The sequence below is a fragment of the Protopterus annectens genome, chromosome 6.part0 (assembly GCF_019279795.1).
Source record: "Protopterus annectens isolate FY-2018-M chromosome 6.part0, PAN1.0, whole genome shotgun sequence".
Lineage (NCBI taxonomy): Eukaryota > Metazoa > Chordata > Ceratodontiformes > Protopteridae > Protopterus > Protopterus annectens.
Window position 1 is genome coordinate 94,448,583 of NC_056737.1, and position 26,650 is coordinate 94,475,232.

Consider the following 26,650-nt stretch of genomic DNA (forward strand, 5'->3'; position numbering starts at 1 on the left):
CCAGGTACACGGTCTGAGTTTCACTTTTGAAGAGAAAATTGACTGGGCTATAAATGGCCTGAAAGGCAGCTAGCCTACTACTAACCTATGTTTTGGCTGGGGATTGGGAGAATGGTTAAAGATGTTTACCAAACGAACACAAGTTACAGGGTCTCATTCTCATTTTTAGAAGGAAGTTAGATCAAACGGTAGAGGGCTCAGTTAGCATGCGAGCGGTAGCAAGATCAATGCCCACATTCTCCATGGGATTAGAGTTGGCATAATAGTTAAAGTATTTACTTCACAGGCACAAAATACAGGGTTTGATTATCAACTTTGAAAGAGAAACTGGCTAGGTTTACAATAGCCTGCAAGTGCAGCTTGCTTAGTACTTGGCTATAAACTTATATGCATGGGGAAATCACTGTGGGTTACCCATTCAGTAATGGCATACTTCTGTGACTCCTACGTTATTCTGCAAGTCTCTGATGTGAAAGCATCAAACACTGTAAAACAGTCACTAAGTAACCAAAAAAACAAATGCTAAAATGCACTGCACTACTGACTTGGTATTGTGACCATCCATCAGCGAAACAACTGACAAAATGCCAGGTAGCAATCAAATCCACAATCCTTCAAAAAACTCAAGAATCTAAGATCACAAAGCTGTATCATGCTTAGATCAAAGATACACTACTTAGTTGTATATAATCAAATATAAATCAATACATTTTGTGTCTGCCTGCTGAAGACATCATAAAGAGTTGGCAAATGACTTGTGTTGTTTAGCATGCAATGTCATACACTAACCTGAAGTTAACTTAAAATGATCAAGTGAGAGACGGAACTTTTCTTCTGATCAAACAAGTTCATACTGAATGACTATGAATGGTAGATTATTTTTAGCTTCCATTTCTTAGACAATAATAAGGAAACATACCTCTCATCACTTGCCTCCTAAATAAGAGACAACACTTTAAAACTCAGGGATACACCTTAAAATTAGCATTAGTGTTTCTGCTAAAATAAGGATTAGAATACTGTCTATGACTTTAATGTATTATATTAATTTGGGGTGTTAATATCCAATGTCTTGTTTCTAGGATTACAGAAAATACATTGATGCCCATCCTAAGATTATACTTCCTCTCTGGAGGAGGGCCAGGCCAGTCAAGTCTAAGGTGAAATTGTGCCCACCCACCCAGCCAATCCTCTATGTCCTGTCTGAAGGAAGACAGAGCACTACACTGCTTAATTTGTAGGTGAAATATGTTCCAGAGGAGGGAAGACTCTGTAATGAACCTCTCTCTCTCACCGTGTTTTATTTATCTGCTGGTGAAGATTCAGATAACTGGTTCAGGTGTTTGTGGGATTACTTGATTTGTAGAAATAGATGAGATCAAGGACAACCAGGACTCTAATGGCTTGGTAGGTCAGGCAAAGATCTAATCTCAGGAGTCTACAGGATACTGAGTACAGGGACACTGCTTCTAGCCTTTTCTGGAAGCTTAGTTTTTTTTCTAGCCAGTGATCTCTTTAATGAAGAAACTCTGCTCTTTCAATACGTCAAATGAGGTACACTCCAAACAGAGCTATAAATGACCTAATCAATGCTGAGTATAATGGAACGATGACCTTCCTGGATACTACTTGGAGAAAATCTGGCTGGAAAAAAGGGATGCACAAGGTGGTAAAATCAAACGCTGGGTTACTATGATGTTAACTTCCTCTTTAAGATGCACTCTAATGGTGAATAACTTAAACAATTGTACTTCCCTAGTCCTGGGAATCAAAGAGAAAGATTTTCACAAATTGCAAGCCTACTTCTCAGACAAATAGAGACAGACACACACAGACGTGTGTATGTATGTATATATGGATCTAGGACATTTCACCGAAAGTTAAATTAGTGTGCACTTTTCACCAAAAGCTCAATTCACCGAAAACACAATTCACCGAAACACATTTCACCGAAAATGGTATATAGCCTTGTCCCCACTCTAGTGAGACCCTGTAGTTGGTATATATAGTAGGGGGGTTGTGGGGGGCTACGCCCCCCCACATATTTTAAATGTGTTACACTATATACATGCATACTTACAATTGTAATGTATTACTCTTATCCAAACATAATATATTCTTGAAATATGTGGGCTTTGGCAATCAGCTACACCAAATAGGACTTTCTGGCCACTGTTGTTACATGATGATCAATGGAGAGGAAATTATCACTGAAACAAAATTAATACAACTGACATCAAGAGGCAAAATCAAAAAGGTCCAGAAAATTTGACAAACAAGTGAGAGGAATGAAGTCGCACTTACTTCTTACAAGGACAATTTTAAAATAAAAGTGATAAAATTTAGCTGCCTGCTCCATGACAGTTCTGTATTCGTCCTTTGAATGAGACATTCAACAGATGCGTCATCTGCCTGAGTTGGTGGTAACACACACACACACACACACACACACACACACACACACACACACACACACACACACACACACACAGCCAAAGACTATCCAAGAAAAATGCAAGAAATGCTGTATCTTTTTTTGTGATACAAGTGCTGAGATAGTAGCCTTATTTATGCCAAATTTGAAAGGTGAAAACAATAGGTGACCATGGACTCGTGGTACTTAAGTAGGCGACACTGTTTTGACAGCTACTAACACAATTAGTACTCCTTGTACTTCACCAACAGTAGGCACGATTGCTTTGAATACCATACCAGGTAAAATATCACAAGGATTATCAGAATTCAGCATTTTGAAGAGCAAGGTTTTTACAGTGTGTAAGTGAGGTATCTGAACCTAAAGCTGAAACTAGTAAGCAGAGCACTCTGATGTTCTTTTTTAATCAAACAAAAAAGACACCTACAGCTGTATTTTTCTTTTCAGTATACAGCCATTGCAACACTACTGTGGTTGCCTCAGACTGCATAGTCTTCTGGCTATTTTATCCAAACTGGTGGATTTAGTTTTAGTGGAGTATAAACTCATTTTTCAAAATGTTGCCTTTATAATTCTGTTCTTCAATGTGTCTCTGTGTTCAAAGTTATTTTCACAGACACATTATCATTTGTATAAAAATGCACAAATCAGAAATCATTTAACTGGAATAATACTAAGGAAATGAAGTGTGTGCCAAACATTACACTGATCTGTTTTACATTACTGCCAGGTGGAAAGATGACTGATGGGTCATGTCTTCAAGTCACAGATAACACTGGTTCCATTTACCTAATACTTATTGCACAATATAGGCCAAAATTCCACATGTAGAAAAAAGTGATATTCTGAAGCTATTACACAACAGCTGCACGATCCACTCTGTATTCTTAGGCATCTGAGCTACCATTTTTCTTTTATAATATTAACGATGTTGATACATAATTCTGTAATTTAAAGCACTGGGCAAAAAGATATCATTAAACTAGTTTCTGTCAGACTGTGTAACAGTAAAGTGCATCTCATGTCATGGCCCAAGCTTTGGAGGGTATCTTCTAGGTAACAAGAAGGCATGGCTACAGAAATGTGATGTGTAGCTACATGGAATAGTAGGAAAAATCACAACATGACAGTAGTGTCATCTCAAAGTCCAAACAGATTAAGTAGAAGAATTGTAATACTGCTTATGATGGAATAATTGGTTCTGTCACATGGAGCACCACATTTCCTAAATGGACAGAAAAAGTGCTACAGGCTTTTAGTTCAGTGGATGTTTATCAAACCAAGAACAATTTTACAAAACAACTACCATGGCATCCAGTGGTGTATGTATATCTAAAAATACTGTAAGCAAACCAGACTATAAGCATATAATTAAATTATGCAGAGAACACATAGTTATCATGGTTTACCAGTTCATAAAAAAAATGAACTGGTGGACAGGAAAGTGTTCAGAGCTCGATATACAGATAACCTTCTAAATGGAAGTGAGAGAAAACAAATATCAGAGGGTCTTAACAAAACTGGCCAATCAGTGCTGGGATAACGCAACACACCAGAATACATTGTAGTATTTTCATATGTGTGTAGAAGACCAAGGAGTAAGATATTAACCAAGACCAAGTTGTAGGAAATAAATAACCACAGGAATAATCCACACCTTTGGACACACAAAGTTGACCGCAGGGACTGCTCTGTCTTATGAGTGCAGATAGTAAATTACAGTAGCCTTGGATCTGGATAGGACACACATGGAATAGTACTCCAGAAGTTGAATTTGACTGCATGTAAACCTGGCACTGTCCTGAAGGACAAGGGCACCTCTCCTGCAAAGGCTGATGCACAACACACTTGTGCTACTAAGAGTTCAGGAATACATTAGAACACCCAACAAAAGCAGCAAAAGTAAGAAAGGGAAGTAAGATAAGGTAAGGCTTACATAATTACTGCATATTTAAAAATGTTTTGATAAATCATCTTCAAAGGACACTCATCTTTTCCTGAAGCTGTAAAAACTGAAACGCAATTACTTAATTCCAAAAAAAAAAAAAAAATTAAAATCACAAAGACCGACACTTGAGTTCAGATGCAACTGCTTAATTTAGGGCAATGTAGTGCCTCTTTAAATGCCTCCCTGCCCTTTCTCTTGTGGTATCCTGAAGAAGTTGGATGGAGCCATGAAGTCTGCCTTTTCCTCTTCTTGCATTCTGCTTGCTTGTTCTGGATTCCTAAGCAACCTGGTGCTGCTTTCTAGCCTTCCTGAGGTCAATGCTGCATTGCCAGCTTTGGGAAAAAAAGAGAAATAGTAAAACAGTTTAAACAGTGAACAGAGGCTTAAAGAACAGAACAGTGAATCAAACAAAAATGTATAATTCTGTTAAATTTTGTTTACTTTTCTGATTTTTTTTACCATACAGACAACACTGAACAATAAAGGAATGCATGTGTGTGTGTGTGTGTGTGTGTGTGTGTGTGTGTGTGTGTGTGTGTGTGTGTGTGTGTGTGTGTGTGTATACATATATATATATATATATATATATATATATATATATATATATATATACATATACATATATATATATATACACACACACACACACACACACAAACACGTGTGTTTGTATGTATAGATATATATATATATATATATATATATATATATACATGGATCTAGGACATTTCACCAAATGCACATTTCACCTAAACTCATATCACCGAACACAAATCACCGAAAGCACAATTCACCAAAACATATTTCACCGAAAATGGTATATGGCCTTGTCCCCACTGTAGTGCGACCCTGGAGTTGGTATATATAGTGGGGGGGGGGGCACCGCCCCCCCCCATATATTTCAAGAATATATTATGTTTGGATAAGAGTAATACATTACAATTGTAAGTATGCATGTATATAGTGTAACACATTTAAAATATGTGGGGGGCGTAGCCCCCCACAACCCCCCTACTATATATACAAACTACAGGGTCTCACTAGAGTGGGGACAAGGCTATATACCATTTTCGGTGAAATGTGTTTCGGTGAATTGTGTTTTCGGTGAATTGAGCTTTTGGTGAAAAGTGCACACTAATTTAACTTTCGGTGAAATGTCCTAGATCCATATATACATACATACACACGTCTGTGTGTGTCTGTCTCTATTTGTCTGAGAAGTAGACTTGCAATTTGTGAAAATCTTTCTCTTTGATTCCCAGGACTAGGGAAGTACAATTGTTTAAGTTATTCACCATTAGAGTGCATCTTAAAGAGGAAGTTAACATCATAGTAACCCAGCGTTTGATTTTACCACCTTGTGCATCCCTTTTTTCCAGCCAGATTTTCTCCAAGTAGTATCCTTTTTTCCTACATACTATCAAAGTATATCGCACACTGGCATGGATACAAATGTAAGTGACATGAAACTCACTTATATCCACCACTGTTCCATGATGTCTTTGGTCTTTAAACCTAAATAAGATATTTTTGTGGCAAGCAAGCAAGTGTATTAAGGGATGTTCAAACATAATACAACTATATCCCTCATATGTGTGTGTATCTATCTATCTATCTATATATATATATATATATATCTATATATATATATATATATATAAATATATATATATATATATATATATATATATATACATATATTTTTACACACACACACACACTGTTGTTTGTACACATAAATATACACACACGCACACATATATGCTAACACAACCCTGCCCTTAAAGCATCACATAGGGGTTGGCCCACCAAGGTAGCTTGCAGCTCAAAGACTAATCTTGCACATGTCACAACGAGTAAAACAGCCTTCCAAGTAATGAATGGTAAATCAGCCTGACAGGTTCAAGAGGAGCCAAGGTCAATTTTTCAAGGTCAAAGTTGAGCTCCTAGGAGGGGGAGTTTGATTTTGAGGGGGACTCATGTGTTACCACTCATTTCAAAAACTGTTTGACCTCAAAAAGAGATGAAAGAGGGGGATGCATAGGCTGACAAGTTGAGATGGCTGCATGATACACTTTTGACAGAAGCATAAGGCAAACTATCTCTAAGCAGGCTACACAAATATTTCAAAACCACAGGAGTCGAAACTCTTTCAGGACCTCTGTTGCTAGCTAGGTAACACCAAGGAAACCTCTTCCACTTGTAAATATAAGATTTTCCAGCTGCAGATTTTTTTATCTCCTTAAATACCTACTACACATCTTCACAGAACAAGTGACTAAAAGGTATTAAAGCAAAATCATCCAGGCTGTCAGTTGCTCCAAATCTGGGTGTACCATTCGACCCTAATGCTGCGTGAGTAGAGCCAATCTATGAGGAAGCTTGAGGTAATTGCCTCTGGCCAATTCCACTAAAAGGAAGAACCAAATATGCCTTGGCCAAAAGGGGGTTACAAAAATGGTCTTTGGGCATTCTTTGTGAATCTTTAGAAGTACCTTGGGAATCATTAGAAAGGGTAGAAATGCATACAGCAACACTCCCAACCATGGGAATAACACAGCATCTGTCTTCCAAGCATGGTTGCAAGGATATGTTGAACAGAATTGTTTCATTTGTCTGTTTTGAAAGGAGACAAACCCATATACTTGAAGTATTCCCCACATCTGGATCAAGTCCTGTAACCTCACTACTAGAAAAAATATCTGGGGAGACACTGTTGTGTCTGGAAAGGGGTCCCTAAACTGGCATAATTCCTGCACCTAAAGAGTTTGGTTATCCCATACCTGCTCCAGGTGCTGGAACAGCCTTGGAGGATGTGTCTAACCCCCATTCTTGAAGTGGTCGGCAAAGCTAGACTACAGGGAAACAGGGCAAAAGGTAAAGTCTGTTGGCTGAGCGGAGGCCAGGACAGAATCACTAACCATAGGCTGAGGCATATTTTTATTTTGTTTTTATTTATTTATTTTTGTTTTTTGGGTGTAACTGGATTTGGTGGGTGGAATTAAGTAAGGGGACAGGACACCTGCCATAATAATGATAAACTGACTACACTGGATAATGTATCACAATAAGAATTTAAAGTTTCGAGTAGCAAGTATGCCATCACACAACTCTACTGTGCAATACTATGCTAGTGTCACATAAAAACAGTTCAATTCTTTTGCAACTGATAAAGTTAAATAATTTCCAGTAACAACTTCAAAGCAAAAAGCAAGCAAATTTGCCAAAGTAGTGCTAAAAATTAGCTCCACATACTTTAACCACATTAAGCTACCATAAAACAACATTTAATAGCAATTTAAACTACACTTCTTTGTCAGAGAGAGTAAAATCTCCAAAGTACAGAGATATAACATTATCTTCTGTAAAATAGCAATCCAATGGTAAAAACACACAGAGCAGAGTCATATATATATATATATATATATATATATATATATATATATATATATATATATATACATATACATATATATACATATATATATATATATATATATATATATATATAGCAATTAATGTTGACAAATCCCAAGTTCTGCAGGGTAACAACAGTAAAGACAGGCCACTACTGTGTAAAGAGCCATCTAAGTAAAACCTGGCTATGGTCCTGCAATACCCCATGCTAAACTAGCCCCTGTATCCCACCACCAACACACTTTATGTTCAGAAATATTAGTAAAATCTATTTCTTAGACAAAGATCAAAGGTATTATTTCCTAAGCTATATTACCTAGTCATCTCTGTTCCAAACTGTGTACACGGTGTTTTTAATTTCACCTCTATGAACTGCAACTTGTGAATACTTTATTGCCAATTTTCTTTTTCAACTTATTAATAATATCTGTCCAAATATTTGCACTACATATGCACAGGTTCATAATGTATGAAATAAAGCTGACTTTTCACTTAGTCAATATGTCATTATTCTGTGTTTAGGTTTTGTATAACTTTAACTGTAAACATATGTCAATGTGGAGCTTATTCCAGTCGGACTTGCCCAGTAAACAAATGTCTAATAAATAAAAATTACACACTAGTAGAAAGTATACATATACATGCATTTCTGACAGAGATACTGCCAGTTTTCTCAAACAGTAAAAAACAAGCAACCATCAAAGATAGAAGCCAAACACTGCTACAAGCAAAACGTCCCACAGGAATTACTGCAAACACTGACAGAAATAAAATATTAAAATAAATATATTTTTTTAAAAAATATAAAAACAGAAAAAGAATATTAAATCTAATAAAAAAATGAGTAAATGGGGGTCCCCAAATTGGGCTTAGCTGAGTAGTATACTGTAAAAATCAGTGCTGGATCATGCGAAGAGTCAGAAGACTTTCTTCTTTCAATGGCAGAAAAACACTGAACATTCACTTCCTGTCACAGCTCAATGCTTAAAAAACTGAATAAAACATGGTACACAGGGAACACAATGGAACAAAGTAATCCTTGTGTAACTTGGAAAATTTAGTGAAAAAGTTAAGCACTTTTGTCCACAAGAGATTACTTTGAACTTCATCAAAACATTATAAAAAATAATTCTTCAGCTGAAGGGTTCTCTCTCAGGATATGCTCGACAATCAGCTCTCACAGGCAGAGAGAGGAAGGAAGTCTGAGATTTGAAAGCTGGTCAGGACTGGATTACCTTGGCAGATAACTCACAATGCCACTGAGGCAGTGGAAATGATGAACATCTATAGATCCCATCTATGTCCCCCCTCAGCCCATACCCCCTAATTGACTAGTATGGAGTCCCTAAGAATTAAGCAGCCAAAAACAATTTTCCATAATCTGGGGGACTTGTGCTCAAACATGTATGTCCCACAGGTTTCTGGACTTCAACATAAACTCCATGGACAAGTCAGCCAACACCCCAAGCAGGAGCAATAAAAACCTGGATTTGGTCTTTATCAATGTGGTACTTCAGAATCTTCACTCTGAAACTCCACTTCCTCTCCCATAATATTATGCATACCTAAATCTCCTCAAATTGAGTTTGTCCTACCATACCTGACCGGTACATACCGAGTCCCTCTGACAAAAACTAAAGATTAGACCAAAGGGTCTCAACAACAGACTTCATTCCAGCATGCAAGCTCCACCAAGAGCCGCAAATACCAGTGACAATTTGGGATGGACAGATGATTGAGAAAGAAAGAAGACAACACATATCTAGCATTATAAGTACATAGTATGACTTTTATATCTCATTTGTCTTTTCTATCCATCTCAGTCTGTGGGACAGAGTCCCCAGCCAGACAGATGGAGAGGTGTCATAAGTGAATCTTCTTTTTCTTTTGGCTGTTCCCATTAGGGGTTGCCACAGCGAATCATCTGTTTCCATTTCTTCCTGTCCTCTGCATCTCGCTCTGTCATACCAACCACCTGCATGTCCTCTCTCACTACATCCATAAACCTCATCTTAGGCCTTCCCCTTTTCTTCTTACCTGGCAGCTCCATCTTTAGCATCCTTTTCCCAATATACCCAGCATCCCTGCTCAGCACATGTCCAAACCAACGAAATCTCGCCTCTCTAGTTTTGTCTCCAAACTGTCCGACCTGAGCTGACCCTCTAATATACTCATTCCTAATCCTGTCCATCCTCGTCACACCGAGTACAAATCTTAGCATCTTCAACTCTGCCACGTCCAGCTCTGACACCTGCCTTTTTGTCAATGCTACCATCTCCAACCCATATAACATAGCTGGTCTCATTACCCTCTTGTAAATCCTTCCCTTTCACTCTGACTGGTACCAGTCTGTCACAAATCACTCCTGACACTTTTCTGCATCTACTCCACCCTGCCTGTACTCTCTTATTCACCTCTCTTCCACACTCACCATTACTCTGAACTGTTGATCCCAAGTATTTAAATTCATTCTTCGCCAGCTCTATGCACTGCATCCTCACCATTCCTTTATCCTCCCTCTCATTCACAGACACATATTCTGTCTTAGTCCTGCTGACTTTCATTCCTCTCCTCTCTAGAGCATATCTCCACATCTACAGGGTCTCCTCAACCTGGTCCCTGCTCCAAATACAGATCACAATATCATCTGCAAACATCAAACTCCATAGGACCTCCTGTCTGATCTTGTCTGTCAACCTGTCCATCATCATTGCAAATAAGAAAGGGCTTTGAGCTGATCTTTTATGTAATCCCACCTCCACCTTAAATGCAAGAGTTAGTCCCACCGCAGACCTCATCACTGTCACACTACACTCGTACATATCCTGTACCACTCTTACATACTTCTCTGCCACTCCACACTTCCTCATACAGTACCACAACTCCTCTCTAGGCACCCTGTCATATGCTTCCTCTAAATCCACAAATACACAATGCAACTCCTTCTGACCTTCTCTGTACTTCTCCATCAACAGTTTCAGAGCAAACATCACATATGTAGTGCTCTTTAACACCATGAAACCATACTGCTGATCACTAATCACCTCCACTACTCTTTCCCATAACTTCATGTTGTGACTGATCAATATTATCCCACTGTAGTTACTACAGATCTGCACATCACACTTATTCTTAAACATTGGTACCAAAACACTTTTTCTCCACTCCTCAGGCATCCCCTCAATTTCCAAGATTTCATTAAACAATCTGGTTAAAAACTCCACTGCCATTTCTCCTAAGCACCTCCATGCTTCCACTGGTATGTCTTCTGGGCTAACAGCATTTCCATTTTTTATCCTCTTCATAGCTGTCCTTAGTTCCTTATTACTAATCCATTGCACTTTCTGATTTACTATCACCACATCATCCAACCTTTTCTCTCTCTCTCTCTCATTCTCTTCATTCATCAGCCCCTCAAAGTACTCCTTCCATCTGCTCAACACACACTCCTTGCTTGTGAGTATGTTTCCCTCATTATCTTTTATCACCCTTATCTGCTGCACATCTTTCCCAGCTTGGTCCCTCCTTAGTGTCCAACCTTTCATACAACTCTCCATATGCCTTATCCTTAGCGTTCACCACCTCTCTCTCTTTGCCATGCGCCTCATCTCTTTATACTCCTGTCTACTTTCTTCACCTCTCTGACAATCACACTTCTTCTCCAACCTCCTTCTCTGTATACTCTCCTGTACTTCCTCATTCCACCACGAGGTCTCCTTGTCCTCCTTCCTCTGTCCAGATGTCACACCATGCACCTTTCTGTCTCCCTTACCAGCTCTGCTGCAGTTACCCAGTTATTCGGTAACTCTTCATTGCCACCCAGTGCCTGTCTTAACTCTTCCCTGAACCCCACCTCACAATCACCCTTTTTCAACTTCCACCATTTGATCCTTGGCACTGCCCTCGCACTCCTCCTCCTCCTCTTCTTTAGCACCAACGTAATCACCATTGAGACCACCATTCTATGCTGCCTAACTACACTTTCCCCTGTCACCAATTTATAGTCTCCAATCTCCTTCAGACTGGCACTCCTGCATTGATATAATCCACCTGTGTGCATCTTCCTCCACTGTTGTACGCTACCCTATGCTCCTCCCTCTTCTTAAAATACGTATTCACCACAGCCATGTCCATCCTTTTTGCAAAATCCACTACCATCTGACCTTCTGCATTTCTCTCCTTAACACCATACCTACCCATCACTTCCTCATCCCCTCTGTTCCCTTCACCAACATGCCCATTGAAATCTGCTCCAATCACCAGTCTCTCACCCTTGGGTACAGTCACTACCACTTCATCCAACTCATTCCAAAATTTTTCTTTCTCATCCATCGCACACCCAACTTGTGGAGGTATCATGAGTGAATATTCTGCAAAATGGTGGAGTCAACGGAGGTCCCAAATCTGGACTGGATGTCCAACTTATAATGGGACAGAAAAGTTGGAGTGCTAGACCAGGTAGCCATTGCAGAAATATCATCTAAAGAAGCACAATCAAAAAAAGCATTTGAAACAGAAACTGTTCTAGTAGAGTAGGTTTTTGGTTTGACATATAGGGACGAACCCTTTATGGTATAAACAAAGGATATATAATGGTCAGAGTTACCTTGGAAACTGGTTTGCAAAGGTTAACTCCAGAGAAAGACACAAAAAGTTGGTCTGATTTCTTCGTATGTTTGGCCCTATCTAAACAGAATCATAGCTGGCAGTGGAGTTACAGGCAATGAAGCATGTATTCACCCTCATTACTTAAGTTTGGAAAGAAAACTGAGAATTGAATTGTTTGGTTCAGACAGGATAAAGCTTGAATTTCTGAAACCCATCTGGCTGAAGTAACTGCAATTAAGAAAAGTGTTTTCCATAACATGAAATTTTAAGTCCACAGTAGCAGCTAAGTCGAAAGGGGCCCTGGTCAAGGTTTGAAGCTGAAGAAGGAAGTCCCAAGGAGGAATCAGATCCCTTACTGGAGGCTTGAGCAGGAAGGTACCCTTCAAAAAGGCTTTGGATAATCTTAGAGAAGCAACTGGTAGATGTCCTTGACCCATATGGAAATTTGAGATGGCCACAACTAAACCTTATTTAGTACACTAGTTAGCCCTGGACTGAAAAAGACAAGCTAGAAAATCCAAGATAGCATCTAATGGATCAGAAAAACTATACAAACAGTTTCAAATGGCCAAAATGGGAAATCTTATCCATTTACTACCATAAACTGTTCTGATGGAAGACTTTTGAGAAGAAGAGAGGATATGTACAACTATTTTAAAGAACCTGGCCATCACTGGAGGTGGAAGAAGTAAACAGTGAACCTGAGAAATATTTGAGATTTGGGTGAGGCTGGCCTGAAGTGTTGGAAATTAAATCTTGAATGGAATTCAGAACCCAAACAGTGTGCAAAAGGTGAAACCACAGGAAGGGAAACTAGACTTATCTGGGATTGAAGGGGCTATGAGGATTACAGCTGCTCTGCAATGGACTACTTTATGCGTAAACCTGATTAAAAAGGGTGTCGGAGAGTAAGTGTAAAGGAGACCCAGGGGCCAAATATGCAGTAGAGCAACCCACAGTGACTGTCACTTGGGAGGGATCAGGGCAAAAAAACTTCTGCATTTAGTGTTCAAGTGAGTTATAAACAGTTTGCTGCATTGCTGGTCCCTGAAAATAAAATTCTGCACAGCCAGTAACAGACTGAGGGGCCACTCATAAGGCATCCAAAATGTTGAGGATATTCCCAGAATGTGCTTGCTATCAGAAAGCATTTTCAGGACAGTGCCCATTGCTACACTCTCATGGCCTCTCAAAACAGGGGGAAGGATTGGGCTCTCCCTTGTTAGTTTATCTATCAGACCACTGCCATGTCATCAATCTCGACAGAGATCACAGATTTTGGGAGGCAGTTGTGAAAATACTGCAACACTAAGAGGACTGTTCTTATTTTCAAACTCTGATGTGGAGATGGGCCTCTGACTGACAACAGATTCTGAGGGCCATCTTCTGTTCATAATGACCCCCCGAACTCCAGGAGGGAAGCATTCGAGATCACTGTGCCTATAGGCTGGGGAAGAACAAATGGGTATCTAGAAGACATTTCATCTGGAGTCTGCCACCATGAGATGTAATAATTACAAATCAAGTAAGATAGTGGCCTCTGGAGCAGTAGAATTTGAGTGGCCTGAAGTTGTAGGGATAACAATCTCAAGGGAGGAAGTTCAGCAATCTGAAAGGTGATGTCCAAATGGCATACAACAAAATCTAGAGCATGAGTGGGCTCCAGATTCGATGATGCAAGGGATGCTTCACCTGGAATAATGATGTCCTTAAAGTCGCCATAAGGAACTAGTCATTCGGGTATGGAAAAGAAAAAAAGAATACCTGTAGCCTGAGTCAAGCTGATTCCATTGCCATGCATTTGGTGAACTGTGAGGCCAAAGGGCAGTGCTCAAAAAGTAACAGTTGTGTACACTTGAGAAAGCCCAGTACCACTGGGTGAAAGCGCTTGTTTGTATTCTGTTGGTTCTGTATTAAAGAAGATTTTTGCATAAAACTACGTTGGTGGATTCCACTTTATATCTTTTGGGATTACTGGTTTTTGAAAGCCAAATCTTTACCAAAATCTCCACCACTTTAGTTTGGTACATTTTATTCTTCAATTTGTGGTGTCCTGGAAGTGTTTGTTTGCCTTAAGCTCTTGGTTTTTCTTTTTTGTTCTTGGTCGGAGTTCTTTCTTGTTACTTAGTTGTGTACACTTACCATAAATGTAGATGTTCGAGTGTATTCACTGTTGCAGTCATCACATTTGGGTTATCCCTGCCACCATAGCCCTCAGTCAGCCCGAATACCAGAGGCTTAGTATTTCTGCGTCAGTTGCGGTCGCTCCATGACTGACATCAGGTCATCAGTGTTATAAATTAAGGCAGCTGATGCCACTACATCAGTTTTTCTTGCCCTGTCAGAAGCACCGAAGAGGGAGCTAGGTTATGGTGGAAAAACACCACCAGTAGAAGGTAAATACCAAAAAATCCTTGTAAAGATAAAGAGAGAAATTGCGAGAGAGACAAGGGGGATGGAGGCAGGGAAACCAGGACTGCAACAGTGAATACACTTAAACATCTACATTTATGGTAAGTGTACACAAGTGCACTATATTATTCATGTTTCATTGCTGCAGTCATCACATTTGGGTTGACTCCCAAAGCTGAAGAAAAGGGTGGAGGCAGTCAAGAAGACTGGGGCCTGGCTAGGATGCCCTGCAAGAATGTGATGGCAAAGCCTGCCCTGGATTTGGAGAAGATAGGTAATGCTTGGTGAAGGTATGAACAGATGCCATGTTGCAGCTTCCAGGATGTCCCTGGTGGGGAACCCTGTGAAGAAAGTTGCAGAGGTGGACGTTGCTCTGGTAGAATGTGTCCTTACCCCCTTGGGGAGAGGTTTCCCATGCTGCTTGTAGCAGAAATGGATGCAGTGTGCTATCCATTTGGAAATAGTTTGGATATGGCCTTGCCCTCTGCTCTTGCAGCAAAGCTGACTAACAATTGATCAGTCTTTCTGAATGATTTAGTCCTGTCTAGATAGAATCTGAGCTGTCTGTGCACATCTAGAGAGTGCAGAATCTTTTCCCCCTTGTTTTGTGGGTTAGGGGAAAAGGTGGGCAAATGAATGGATTGGTTGAGAGCCACACCGGACACCACTTTTGGCATGAAGGATGGGTTAGTCCTGAGGGAGACCCTGTCAGCATGGAAAATGATGAAGGGCTCTACAGCCATTAGTGCTTGTAGCTCGGACACTCTTCTAGATAAGGTGATGGCCAGAAGCAAAGCTGTCTATCAAGAGAGGAACTTTAACTCTGCTGACGCTGCTGGTTCAAAGGGGGGCAGGGTGAGCTTTTCCAAAACAAAGTTAAGGTCCCAAGCTGGGGTAGGTGCTCTTCTGGGTGGCCTCAAGTTGTTAGCCCCTCTTAGGAACTGTTTGATGAGAGGGTGGGAGAAAAGAGGTGGCTCTGTGCTGAAAAGAGCAGAGATGGCAGAGGCATGAATTTTAATAGAAGAGAAGGATAGACCCCTGTGTAGTAGTTCAGCCAGGTAATCCAGGATGAGAGGTAGGGAGGGATTTGGCGTTCCAGTTCCCTTAGCCTGGATCCAGGTGGAAACCTTTTCCACTTGTCAGCATAAGACGTTCTAGTGCTAGGGCTTCTGGCCTCACGTATAACATCTAGAACTTGTTTGCTTAGATTGGCAGCTAGTGCAGTGGTCAGAGAACAAGCCAGGCTGCCAGACTGAGGGTCTGCAATAGGGAATGCATGAATTCTCCATTCCTCTGGGTCAGGAGTGTTTGGATCTGAGGAAAATGCCATGGTGGCAGGAGTGACAGGCTGTGCAGCAGTAGGTACCAGTGCTGGCGTGGCCAGTCTGGGGCAATCATGATTCTCCTCGATTTTTCCTCCCTTATTTTGAGCAGTACCCTTGTAATGAGTGGTAGAGGGGGAAATGCATAGACCGAGAGGTTGGGCCACTGGAAGGACAGAGTATCCACTTTCCAGGCCTTGCTGTGTGGTTCCCTGGTGCAGAATTTGCTGAGTTGATGGTTGGAGTGGGAAGCAAAGAGGTCGACCTTCAGGATGCCCCATTTCTGGGTTACAAGGGTGAAGGTTCTTTGGTCTAGCTGCCACTCGTGTGGGTCCAGAAGATTTCTGCTTAAGGTGTCTGCCGGAGAGTTTAGAGAGCCTGACAGGAATTGTGTTAACAGGTGTAGTGGCATGACTGAGGCCATGTACCAAAGGGTCATGGCGAGTCTGCACAGAGGGTACGAGTGAGTCCCTCCCTACTTGTTGATATATCACATCACAGTGGTGTTGCCTGTTTTGATCAGTAGAGGCCCAGGGGAAAGTAGGGGTCTGAAGGCTGCTAGAGCTTGCTGAACAGCTAACAGCCCTTTTTGGTTGATGTGCAGATTATTTGGTTTGGGCTCCACTTGTCATGAATGCACCTGCCGTCCAGGTGTGCACCCCAGGCATAGTCTGATGCATCTGTGGTGAGGGTCTGGGTGGAGTGGGGTTGTGAGAAGGGTAGTCACTTGCTGTGGTAGTATGCTGCTGCCCACCAAAGAAAATCTTTCCTTAAACAAGGTATCATTTGTATAAGAGTTTCCAGGTCTTGGGAGTGTTGACACCAAAGGCTTTTTAGGTACCATTGTAGTTTTGTCATATGCAGTCTAGCATATGGAATGAGTAGAATGCAAGAAGCCATGAACCCCAGAGCTTACAGGATTTTCCTTGCGGACTGGGGTCTGGTGGCTAGTTGAGAGAAATAGGTTGTCAGGTGGGTTTGTTTTTCTGGTGTAAGGAATGCCATCTGGGATGCCATGTCCAGGCTTGCTCCCAGGAATACAATTTTTTGGGTTTCTTTTCGTTGATAGTATACCCCAGGGAGGTCAGTAGGTCCTTTACAAAGGCAAGGTGCTTTAGCAGCTTTTCCTGTCTGCCTGAATCAGGCAGTTGTCTAAGTATGGGTAAATTTCAATATTTCTTTGTCTGCAAACAGCAAGGTGGGAGCCAGGCATTTTGTGAAAACTCTGGGAGCACTGGATAAGCCAAAGGGAAGTACAGAGAACTGAATCTGTGAAGTGATCCTGCCCTGAAACATAGACATTTCCTGCATGATCCCCGATTTGGATGTGTAGGTAAGCCTCTTTTAGGTCTAGAGTGGCTAACCAAGCATCCTTGGAGAGCATAGGTAAAAGCTGCTGGAGGGTAAGCATTTTGAATTTTTGTATCACCAGGAAAATGTTTAGAATGGATAGATTGAGGATGGGGCACCAGGTGCCCTCTTTTCTGGGTATCAAGAAGAGTCTGAAATAGAAACCTTGGCCTACCTGTTCTGCAGGAACATGCTCTATTGCCCTCATAGAGAGCAGGGAAACGACTTGCTTTATGGCCTCTTTCCACTGGTTTGGGGGAAGATCTGGGAACCCTTTTGGTGTTGGTAGAGTGTGGAAATAAAATTTGTATCCCTTGGACACTATGTTGAGGACCCAGCAGTGTTTGGTAATGGTGGCCCAGGTGCTTGCATGGAAGGAGTGTTTTCCTTCTACGGGCAAGAGCAGGTGGGCAGAGGGAGGGGGTGGAAGTGTAAAGTCATTGTGAGTTCTTACCATTAAGGGGTGGCTTAGTACTCCCTGGTTTGAAGAGGAGGAACTCCATTGCTTAGATCTCTGCATTCCCTGGGGCTGTTGTCTGGGGGTCCTGCTTCCCTGGGATCTGGGCTGAGCTGACCTGGAGGAGGCAGGAAAGGACCAGTGCTTGGAGGCGCAATGCCTACTGAACCTCAGTGGCTAGACCTGCAAGAAGTCTTTAACTGTCTGCATAGATTTAGCTTTTTCTTCCATCTTTTGTAAGACCTCCTCTGCCTTGGTGCCAAATAAGATGTCTTTGTGCAATGGTGCATCCAATAATTTGGATCTGGCAAGGGCTGTTCCTTAAGCCAAGAATGCCTTCTAAGGACAGAACCGGTGACTTATGCCCTGCAAGATGCTTCTAGGGCATCATAACCACAGTGTAAGGTGTGCTTAGTTACTTGACTTGCAGAATGCATTGCAACTCTTTATTTTCTGCACAAGCAGGAAAAGAAGATATTTTTTGTTTGAGGAGTTCCATGGTATGTTGCTGATATTTCAGCATATGGAATTGACAATTTATTGCTCTAATAGCAAGAGTAGCAAAGGTGTACACTTTTTTACCTCACCTGTCTAATGTTTGGGAATCCCTATCTGAGGGGGTGGGATTCTTATCAAAAGTTGCTTTAATTCCTTTAGGTCCTTAAGAGATAACCCCGGGGTCAGCAGTAGGATTTCTGAAAAGAAATTTGTGAGAGTCAGGGACCCTATAGTACCTGTCTGGTTTCCTAGGAGCAGGGGGTAGGGTGTCAGGAGTCCATCTGGATTCCATAAAAACATCATCCACAACATCCAGGACAGGAGGAATGGTCAGAGGTCTATGCTGTGGAAGATCTAAGAATTCCCGGAGTCTCTTTTTTTTGACTGAGGGTACTCCTGACATTCCCACTGGAAATGCTCCCTTAAAGTATGTAGGGATTCCCCAAAGGAAAAGTCCTCAGGTGGAGAGGCTGAAGGGGATGGATTCCTCTGCATCAGAATCCTCATAAGCAGAGAGGGGTTGTATATCTTCATATTCAGATGCCTCTGAGTCATCGGACTCCTGTTCAGATAAAAAGTACAGTTGTGTACATTTACCATAAATGTAGATGTTCGAGTATATTTACTGTTGCAGTCATCACATTTGGGTTATCTGCCTGCAGGTAGCCCTCAGTTGGCCTGAATACCCAGAGTCTTGGATTCCTGCATCGGATGCTGTCGCTTCTTCATAACGTGAGGTCGTCAGGGGTATAAAATATGCAGCCGATGCCATTACATCAGTTTTTCTTGCCCCAGATGTCAGGTGCCCCCACAATGGGAAGCAGTTATATGTTATGGCACACCTCCATGCAAAAGCAAATACACCAGAAAACTTAAATACACCAAACAAGAAGGAAAGTTAGAGCCAAGAGAACGCAGGGGGCTGGAGGGAGGGTAACCAGGACTGCAACAGTGAATACACTCAAACATCTACATTTATGGTAAGTGTACAGAACTGTACTATGTTCTTCGTGTTTCACTGTTGCAGTCATCACATTTGGGTTGATTCCCAAAGCTAAGGAAGGGAGGAGGAAGTTAGAGAGCATTAGGACCAGCTATTAATCTCTGCAAGGCTGCAGTGGCAAAACCTGCTCTGGATTTAGAAAAAAATAGGCATGTGGTAATGCTTTGTGAAGGTATGTACAGAGCTCTGGGTAGCAGCTTCTAGGATGTCCCTGGTAGGGACTCCTCTGAGAAAGGCTGTAGAGGTAGATGCAGCCCTGGTGGAATGTGATCTTAACCCCTGTGGGGTAGGTTTTCCATGGTGCTTGTAGCAGAAATTAATGCAATGGGCTATCCATTTAGAAATGGTTTGCTTTGAAATGGCCTTCCCCTCTGCCCCTGCAGCAAAGCCAACTAGGAGCTGTTCAGATTTTCTGCGAGGCTTAGTCCTGTCCATAAGTTGTCTGTGCATGTCCAGAGAGTGCAGTATTCATTCTCCTTTGTTTTGTGGATTAGGGAAAAAGTAGGCAAATGAATGGACGGATTTAGGGCCACACTAGACACCATCTTGGGCATAAAAGAAGGATTGGTCTTGAGGGAAACCCTGTCTGCATGGAAGATAATGAAGGGTTCCACTGTCATGAGGGCCTGTAATTCAGTCACTCTTCTTGCTGAAGTGATGGCTAGAAGGAAGGCTGTTTTCCAAGAAAGGAATTTCAACTCTGCAGTTGCAGCTGGCTCAAAGGGAGGGAGAGTCAGCTTTTTCAATACAAACTTAAGGTCCTAGGCTAGAGTAGGGACTCTCCTGGGGGGGGGGGGTCTTACATTTTTGGCCCCTCTAAGAAATTGCTTTAGCAGGGGTGAGAGAAGAGGGGTAGCTTAGTACTATAATGTGCTGAAATGGCAGAGGCATGCATTTTAATTGACGAGAAGGATAGGCCCTTGTGCAGCATTTCTGTTAAGTACTGAAGAATATGAGGTAAGCTGGGCATCATTGTGCCCATCCCCTGAGTCTGGCTCCAGGAACAGTATCTTTTCCACTTTTCAGCATAGGATTTTCTAGTACTAGGCCTCCTTGCCTCCAGAATGACATTTAGCACCTGCTTACTGACGGATGCTATTGGAGAGCTCAAGGAATTAGCCAGGCTGCAAGGTTCAGGGTTTGAAGCTGACGGTGCAGAATCTGGCCCACCTGCTGGGACAGCAAGGAAGGGGTCTGAGGCAGGTGCCATGGTTCCAGCAGTCACATACTGTGCAGGAGGGGGTACCAGTGCTGGTGTGGCCAGTCTGGTGCAATCAGTATTGTCCTTGGCTTATCCTGTTTGATCTTTTGCAGAATCTTCGAGAGGAGAGGCAGAGGGGTAAAAGGCATAAACTGGGAGGCTTTCCCAGGTAAAGGACAGGACATCCACTTTTCAAGCTTGACTGTGGGAAGTCCTTGTGCAGAATTTGTCCAATTGTTAGTTCTGAGGGGAGGCACACAGGTCTACCTCTGGAGTTCCCCATTTGTTCTTCAAGAGGTTGAATATCTTTGGTTCCAGTTTCCATTTGTGTGGGTCCATGAGATTTCTGCTTAGGTCGTCTGCCAGTGAATTTAGCTTGCCTGGCAGGAATTGAGCTTGTAGGTTCACTTGGTAGCTCACGGCTGTGTTCCACACAGCCATGGCTAGTCTGCAGTGAGGGTACGAGTGAGTTCCCCCTTGCTTGTTTATGTACCACATAACTGTGGTGTCTTCCCCCTTGCTTGTTTATGTACCACATAACTGTGTTGTCTGTCTTTACCAATAGTTGTCCTGGAAGAATGCGGTCTTTGAAGGCTCTCAGGGAATTCTGGATAGCTAACATTTCTTTTTGGTTGATATGTAGGTGCATCTGTCTCGGGTTCCATTTGCCCTGAATGCACTGCCCTGCTAAGTGAGCCTCCCATGCATAGTCTGATGCGTCTGTTGTTAGGGTTTGGGCGGCAGGGGGTAGAGTGAAAGGGAGCCCCTTGTTGTGGTAGCAGGCGACTGCCCACCAAAGGAACTCTGTCTTTATACAAGGAATGATAGGAATCATTAATTCTAGGTCCCGAGAATGTTGACACCATAGGTTTTTTAGATACCATTGTAGTTTCCTCATATGCAGTCTTGCATATGGGATTAGTAGAATGCAAGAGGCCATGAACCCCAGGGCTTGCAGAATTCTCCTTGCAGATAGCTGGGTTTTTGTGGCCAATAGTTTGAAGTAGGTTGTCAAATAAACTTTTTTTCTCTGGAGTGAGGAAAGCCATCTGGGAAGTTGTATTCAAGCTTGGTCCCAGGAATACAATCTGTTAGCAGGGTACTAGGTGAGATTTATTTTTGTTTATGGTGTACTCCAGTGAGGTTAGAAGTTTCTTTACGAATGCCAGATGTTTTAATAGCATGTCCTGGCTTTCTGTCTGAATCAGACAATCGTCCAAGTATGGGTATATTTTAATATTTGTCTGCCTGCAAAATGCAATGGCTGGAGCTAGACACTTTGTGAATACCCTGGGCGCGGTAGATAAGCCAAAGGGAAGGGCAGAGAACTGATAGTGCATGGAGCCTGCCCTGAAGCGTAGGTATTTCCTGCAAGATTCCGTTATTGGAATGTGCAGGTAAGCTTCCTTTAAGTCTAAGGTTGCCAACCAGGCATCTTTGCCTAGCATAAGAAGCAGCTGTTGAAGTGTTAGCATTTTGAATTTTGGAATTACCAGAAAGGTGTTTAGAATAGAGGGGTCCAGGATAGGATGCCAGGAGCGGTCTTTTCTGGGTACCAGGAAAAGTCTTGAATAAAAACCTTGTCCTCTTTGTTCTGCTGGGACAGGTTGAATAGCCCTGATACTTAGAAGAGAGAGAACCTGCTGTTGGGCCTCCACCCACTGATTTGGGGGTAGGTCTGGCCAACCATTTGGCGTTGGTAGTGTGTGGAAGTAGAACCTGTATCCTTGGGAAACTATATTCAAAACCCATTTGTCCTGGGTAATGAGTTTCCATTTTTTTGCATGCAGGGCGAGATTTCCTCCTAAGGGAGCAGGCAGTTGAGCAGGGCTTGGAAGGGTTAAGGTTAAGTCATTGTGCCATTTTTCCATAGGGGGTTGGCTTACTACTCCCTGCTTTGGAAGTGGGAGCCCCCCCACTGCTTAGGCCTGTGCATAGCCTGAGACTGTAACCTAGGTGGTCTGCTGTTCCTAGGTTTGGACTGAGAAGGTCTGGAAGAGACTGTAAAGGAACAATTCTTTGAAGGCCAATGCCTACTAAATCTGGGAGGCTGTACTTGTAGGAAATCTTTAACAGTTTGCATAGATTTAGCTTTTTCCTCCATCCTTTTGAGGACTTCTGCTTTGTTGCCAAACAGGTGGTCTTGGTTTAAGGGCGCATCCAGTAATTTAGCTTTAAGATGATCTGGCAAGTTTTGCTCCTTAAGTCAAGCATGCCTTCTAAGTACAGACCCAGTGACAGCAGCCCTGCAAGATGCTCGAGTCAAAACCACATTGCAAAGTATGTTTACCAACTTGCTCTGCAGAATGCATTAAATCCTGTAATTCTTTGTGTTCAGCACAGTCAGGAATCAACATAATTTTCTGTTTAAGTAGTCCCATAATATGCTGCTGGAACTTTAACATATGAAACTGGCAATGTAAAGCTCTAATGGCCAAAGTAACAGAATTGTATACCTTCTTATCCCATCTGTCCAAGGCTCTAGAATCTCTATCAGAAGGGGTAGGATTTTTGGTAGCAGTAGCCTTAATGCTTTTTGGTCCTTGGGAACTGGTCTCTGGATCCGCAGTAGGATTCTTGAAGATGAACTTGTGAGAGTCAGGTACTCTGTAATACCTGTCAAGTTTTCTGGGAGCTGGAGGTAAAGTGTCTGGGGAAAGGCTAGATTCCAAGAAAGCATCACCTACAATGTCCAGAACAAGAGGGATAGCTAAAGGCCTGTGTTACGGAAGGAGTAAGCATTCCCTAAGCCTCTTTTTGGAGTCAGAGTAATCCTGGCTTTCCCAGCGGAAATGCTCCCTAAGAGTGTGCAAGGTTTCACCAAAAAAAAAATTTTCTGGAGGGGAAGCAGAGGGAATGGAATCCTCTGCATCAGAATCCTCATAGGTAGGTAAGGGCAAATCCTCGTAATCAGAAGGAACAGAAATATCAGATTCCTGATCAGAAGAATCAGAAGGAAAATCAGTTAGGCATATGGGCCTGAGCATGCGGTTTGGACGTCGGTTTTCTAGGCGTGGTGTGAGTTTTAGGCCTGGATGAAGAAGATGGCGTTGGTTTAAAATGCAAGTCTGTAGGCCTGAATACACCCTCAGAAACCGGTGCCTGCAAAGCAGCAACGGACCCTTCCAAGGTAGAGACATCCGTACGTTCCATAGTCGAAGAAGCATCTTGCAGCATACCGGACTTTGAATGGGTCTCAGTAGAGGCCTGCGAATCTGAGGTAGCGGGTATCAGGGGCTGCGAAAGCGCCTCACGGAGTACTGGCAGACTGGCAACTAGCTTAACGGAAGCGTCATCATTTGTTTTGGACCTATGCGGTCTGTCTCTGTCTTTATCTTTACATTTTTTCGGTAGATCGGTAGTCGGATGGCTTAACGAAGCCATTTCAGAGTACTGATACAGAGTACCAAAATAATTTGCTGCAAAGATATCCCAACAACGTTGAACAAGGCACAAAACCGACAGCGAGGGACATCGTGGTCTGGGCCTAAGCAAGGAATGCAGTACGAATGAAAATCTTTATGAAGTATTTGCTTTCCACAGGTAAGACAATTGTTAACTTTTACTGACATTGGTTGGAGCAAGAAAAAATATCCCCAACGGGGTACTTACCTTTTTTTTGAAGACTTTGGTTCTGAAACTCGAAAATGAAAATTTCAGGAGTTGGCCGACCGGCACTTGCGAACTGCTTCTGCTTCGGGCACTGCACGGCAAGAAAGACTGACGTAATGGTGTCGGCTGCATGTTTTATACCCCAGATGACCTGACGCCATGGAAGAAGAGACAGCATCCGACACAGGAATCCAAGACTCTGGTATTCTGGCTGGCTGAGGGCCACCTGCAGGCAGATAACCCAAATGTGATGACTGCAACAGTGAAACACGAAGAACATCTACTGGGGACAAATCTCTTTTTCTTTTGCATGGGGTAGCCTGGCTTTTCCTGATAAGCATTATAATGTCTTCTGCCATTTTAAGCATCTGAGACTGAGGCAAGGAAGCAGGTGCTTGAGATTGGATTGTTGGTTTCTTGGGTGTGGTTCATACCCTGGGCCTTAGAAACTCAGTAGTTTTCAAACTGTAGATGCGAAAGAAGTCGGTCTGTGTCGAGAATCGGTAGTGCGAAGTACTTCTTCAGAAGCCGGTGCCTGCTCAGCGGCTCCGGACCCATCCAAGGTAGAGACATCTGTAGGATCCTTAGTCGATGAAGAGTCTCGCAGCATACCGGACTCTGAAAGGGTCTCGCTAGCGGCCTGCGAATCCACAGAAGTGGGCATCAGGGGCTGAGAAAGCACCTCACTGAGGACCAGAGAACTGACGACTAGCTTTACGGAAGCGTCGTCGGCAGTTTTGGACCTGTGCGGTCTGTCTCTGTCTTTATCTTTAAATTTTTTCGGAAGATCTGCTGTCAGGTGGCTTACCAAAGCCATATCGGAATTCGAGAACTGGGAGCGAAAATATCTAGCTACAATAAGGGCCCAACGATATATTGTTCTGGCGTTGAACAAAGCACAAAAGCGACAGTGGGGGACGTCGTGGTCTGGGCCTAAGCAAGTGACATAGTAAGAATAAAAAACCTTGGTGTGGTATGTGCTTTCCACAGACGAGACAATTGTTAACTTTTTCTGACATCGGTTAGAGCAAGAAAAAAGGATCCCCAACAGGGTACTTAGCTTTAGAAGACTTCAACTTCAATTCGGAAATGAAAAACTCAGGTAGCGGCCGACCGGCACTCGTGCAAACTGTTTCTGCTGTGGGCTCCTCAGCAAGAAAGACTGATGTAATGGCGTCGGCTGCCTTAATTTATAACACTGATGACCTGATGTCAGTCCTGGCGCGACGGCAACCGACGCAAAATATTAAGCCTCTGGTATTCGGGCCGACTGAGGGCTACCCTGGCAGGGATAACCCAAATGTGATGACTGCAACAGTGAAACACGAAGAACATCTTGTAGTGACTGTCTCTCAGGCAGAAGGGCAAGAACCTCCTAGAATGTTATGCTATCTTTATGTGACAGTAGGCATACTTGAGGTCCACCGAGTACATTCAATCATCTTTCCTCACAAGAGGTAGAATAAACTGTACTGTCACTATCTGCAACTTGGTCTGTTTAATGATGTTTAACTTGCTTATGTTCAAAATGAACCTGACTTCTTTGATTTTCTTTGTCACAAAAAAATATCAAACAGAACCTGGATACTCTCTGCTCTGGTGAGACCTCTTGGATGACTTGTTTTGTGAGCATTTTTCGAATCTCTGCTGATGCTTCCCTTCTTCTGTGAGAGAGCAAGTCTGAAAGGGAGTTTTGTCTCAAACTTGAGGTAAACTGAAAGGGAGTAGTGTAGCCTCTGGACACAACTCTCAAGACCCAGGCATTTGACATGATGGCCTCCCAAGCTTGGGGTGGGGGGGTGGAGAGTCAAGCACCTCCCCCCAGCTGCCTCCACAGTGCAGTAGTTGAGCAAGGTTTTAGGAGCACTGAAAGTGTTTACCAGAGAAAGGTCCTCTAAAGCCCCAATTTTGCAGACCACCCCTGCCCCTACAGCAGCATCTGTGAAAGCTCCCCTCTCTGCCCTGGAACCACCCTTATGAAACAAAAGCCCAGCCATCTCCCCCTCTGGTTTCTTGAAAAAGGACTCTGTGGGGTGGAAAAGCGAACTTCTATGGCAAAAAAAGTACTGACATCCTGTTTGCTCCTAGTCAGTATGTCCACAACATTTGGTCCAAACAAGGTAGACCCATCAAATGGGTGAATTAAGGAAGGATAACTTGAAGCACTCAGCAACATTACACAGCACATCTAGGCATGTCAGACGACTGCAATGCAGATGTCTGCCATTCGCACCATACCATCCACTGCTCTAGAAACGAGTCACAGGGAGACATTTGATATGGGTATTTTGGTGGTTAACTGCATCTCCGAGGTTTTACAAGACTCAACCAAAAATTGAGACACCACTAACTTAGTAATCAGAGTGATTAAGTCTCTCTAAAGTCTAA

General features: G+C 42.6%; 1 protein-coding gene across 1 annotated transcript in view; it reads right to left on the bottom strand.

Annotated features, from left to right (window-relative positions):
* Window positions 1-3,787: 3,787 nt before the first annotated feature.
* Window positions 3,788-26,650, bottom strand: part of GPATCH2L (G-patch domain containing 2 like) — a 2,618,649-nt gene continuing 2,595,786 nt past the window's right edge. Inside the window, exon 10 of the mRNA XM_044073870.1 lies at window positions 3,788-4,714. Coding sequence (XP_043929805.1) covers window positions 4,554-4,714 — 161 coding nt within the window. The 3' untranslated portion in view covers window positions 3,788-4,553. The remainder of the gene's footprint in view (window positions 4,715-26,650) is intronic.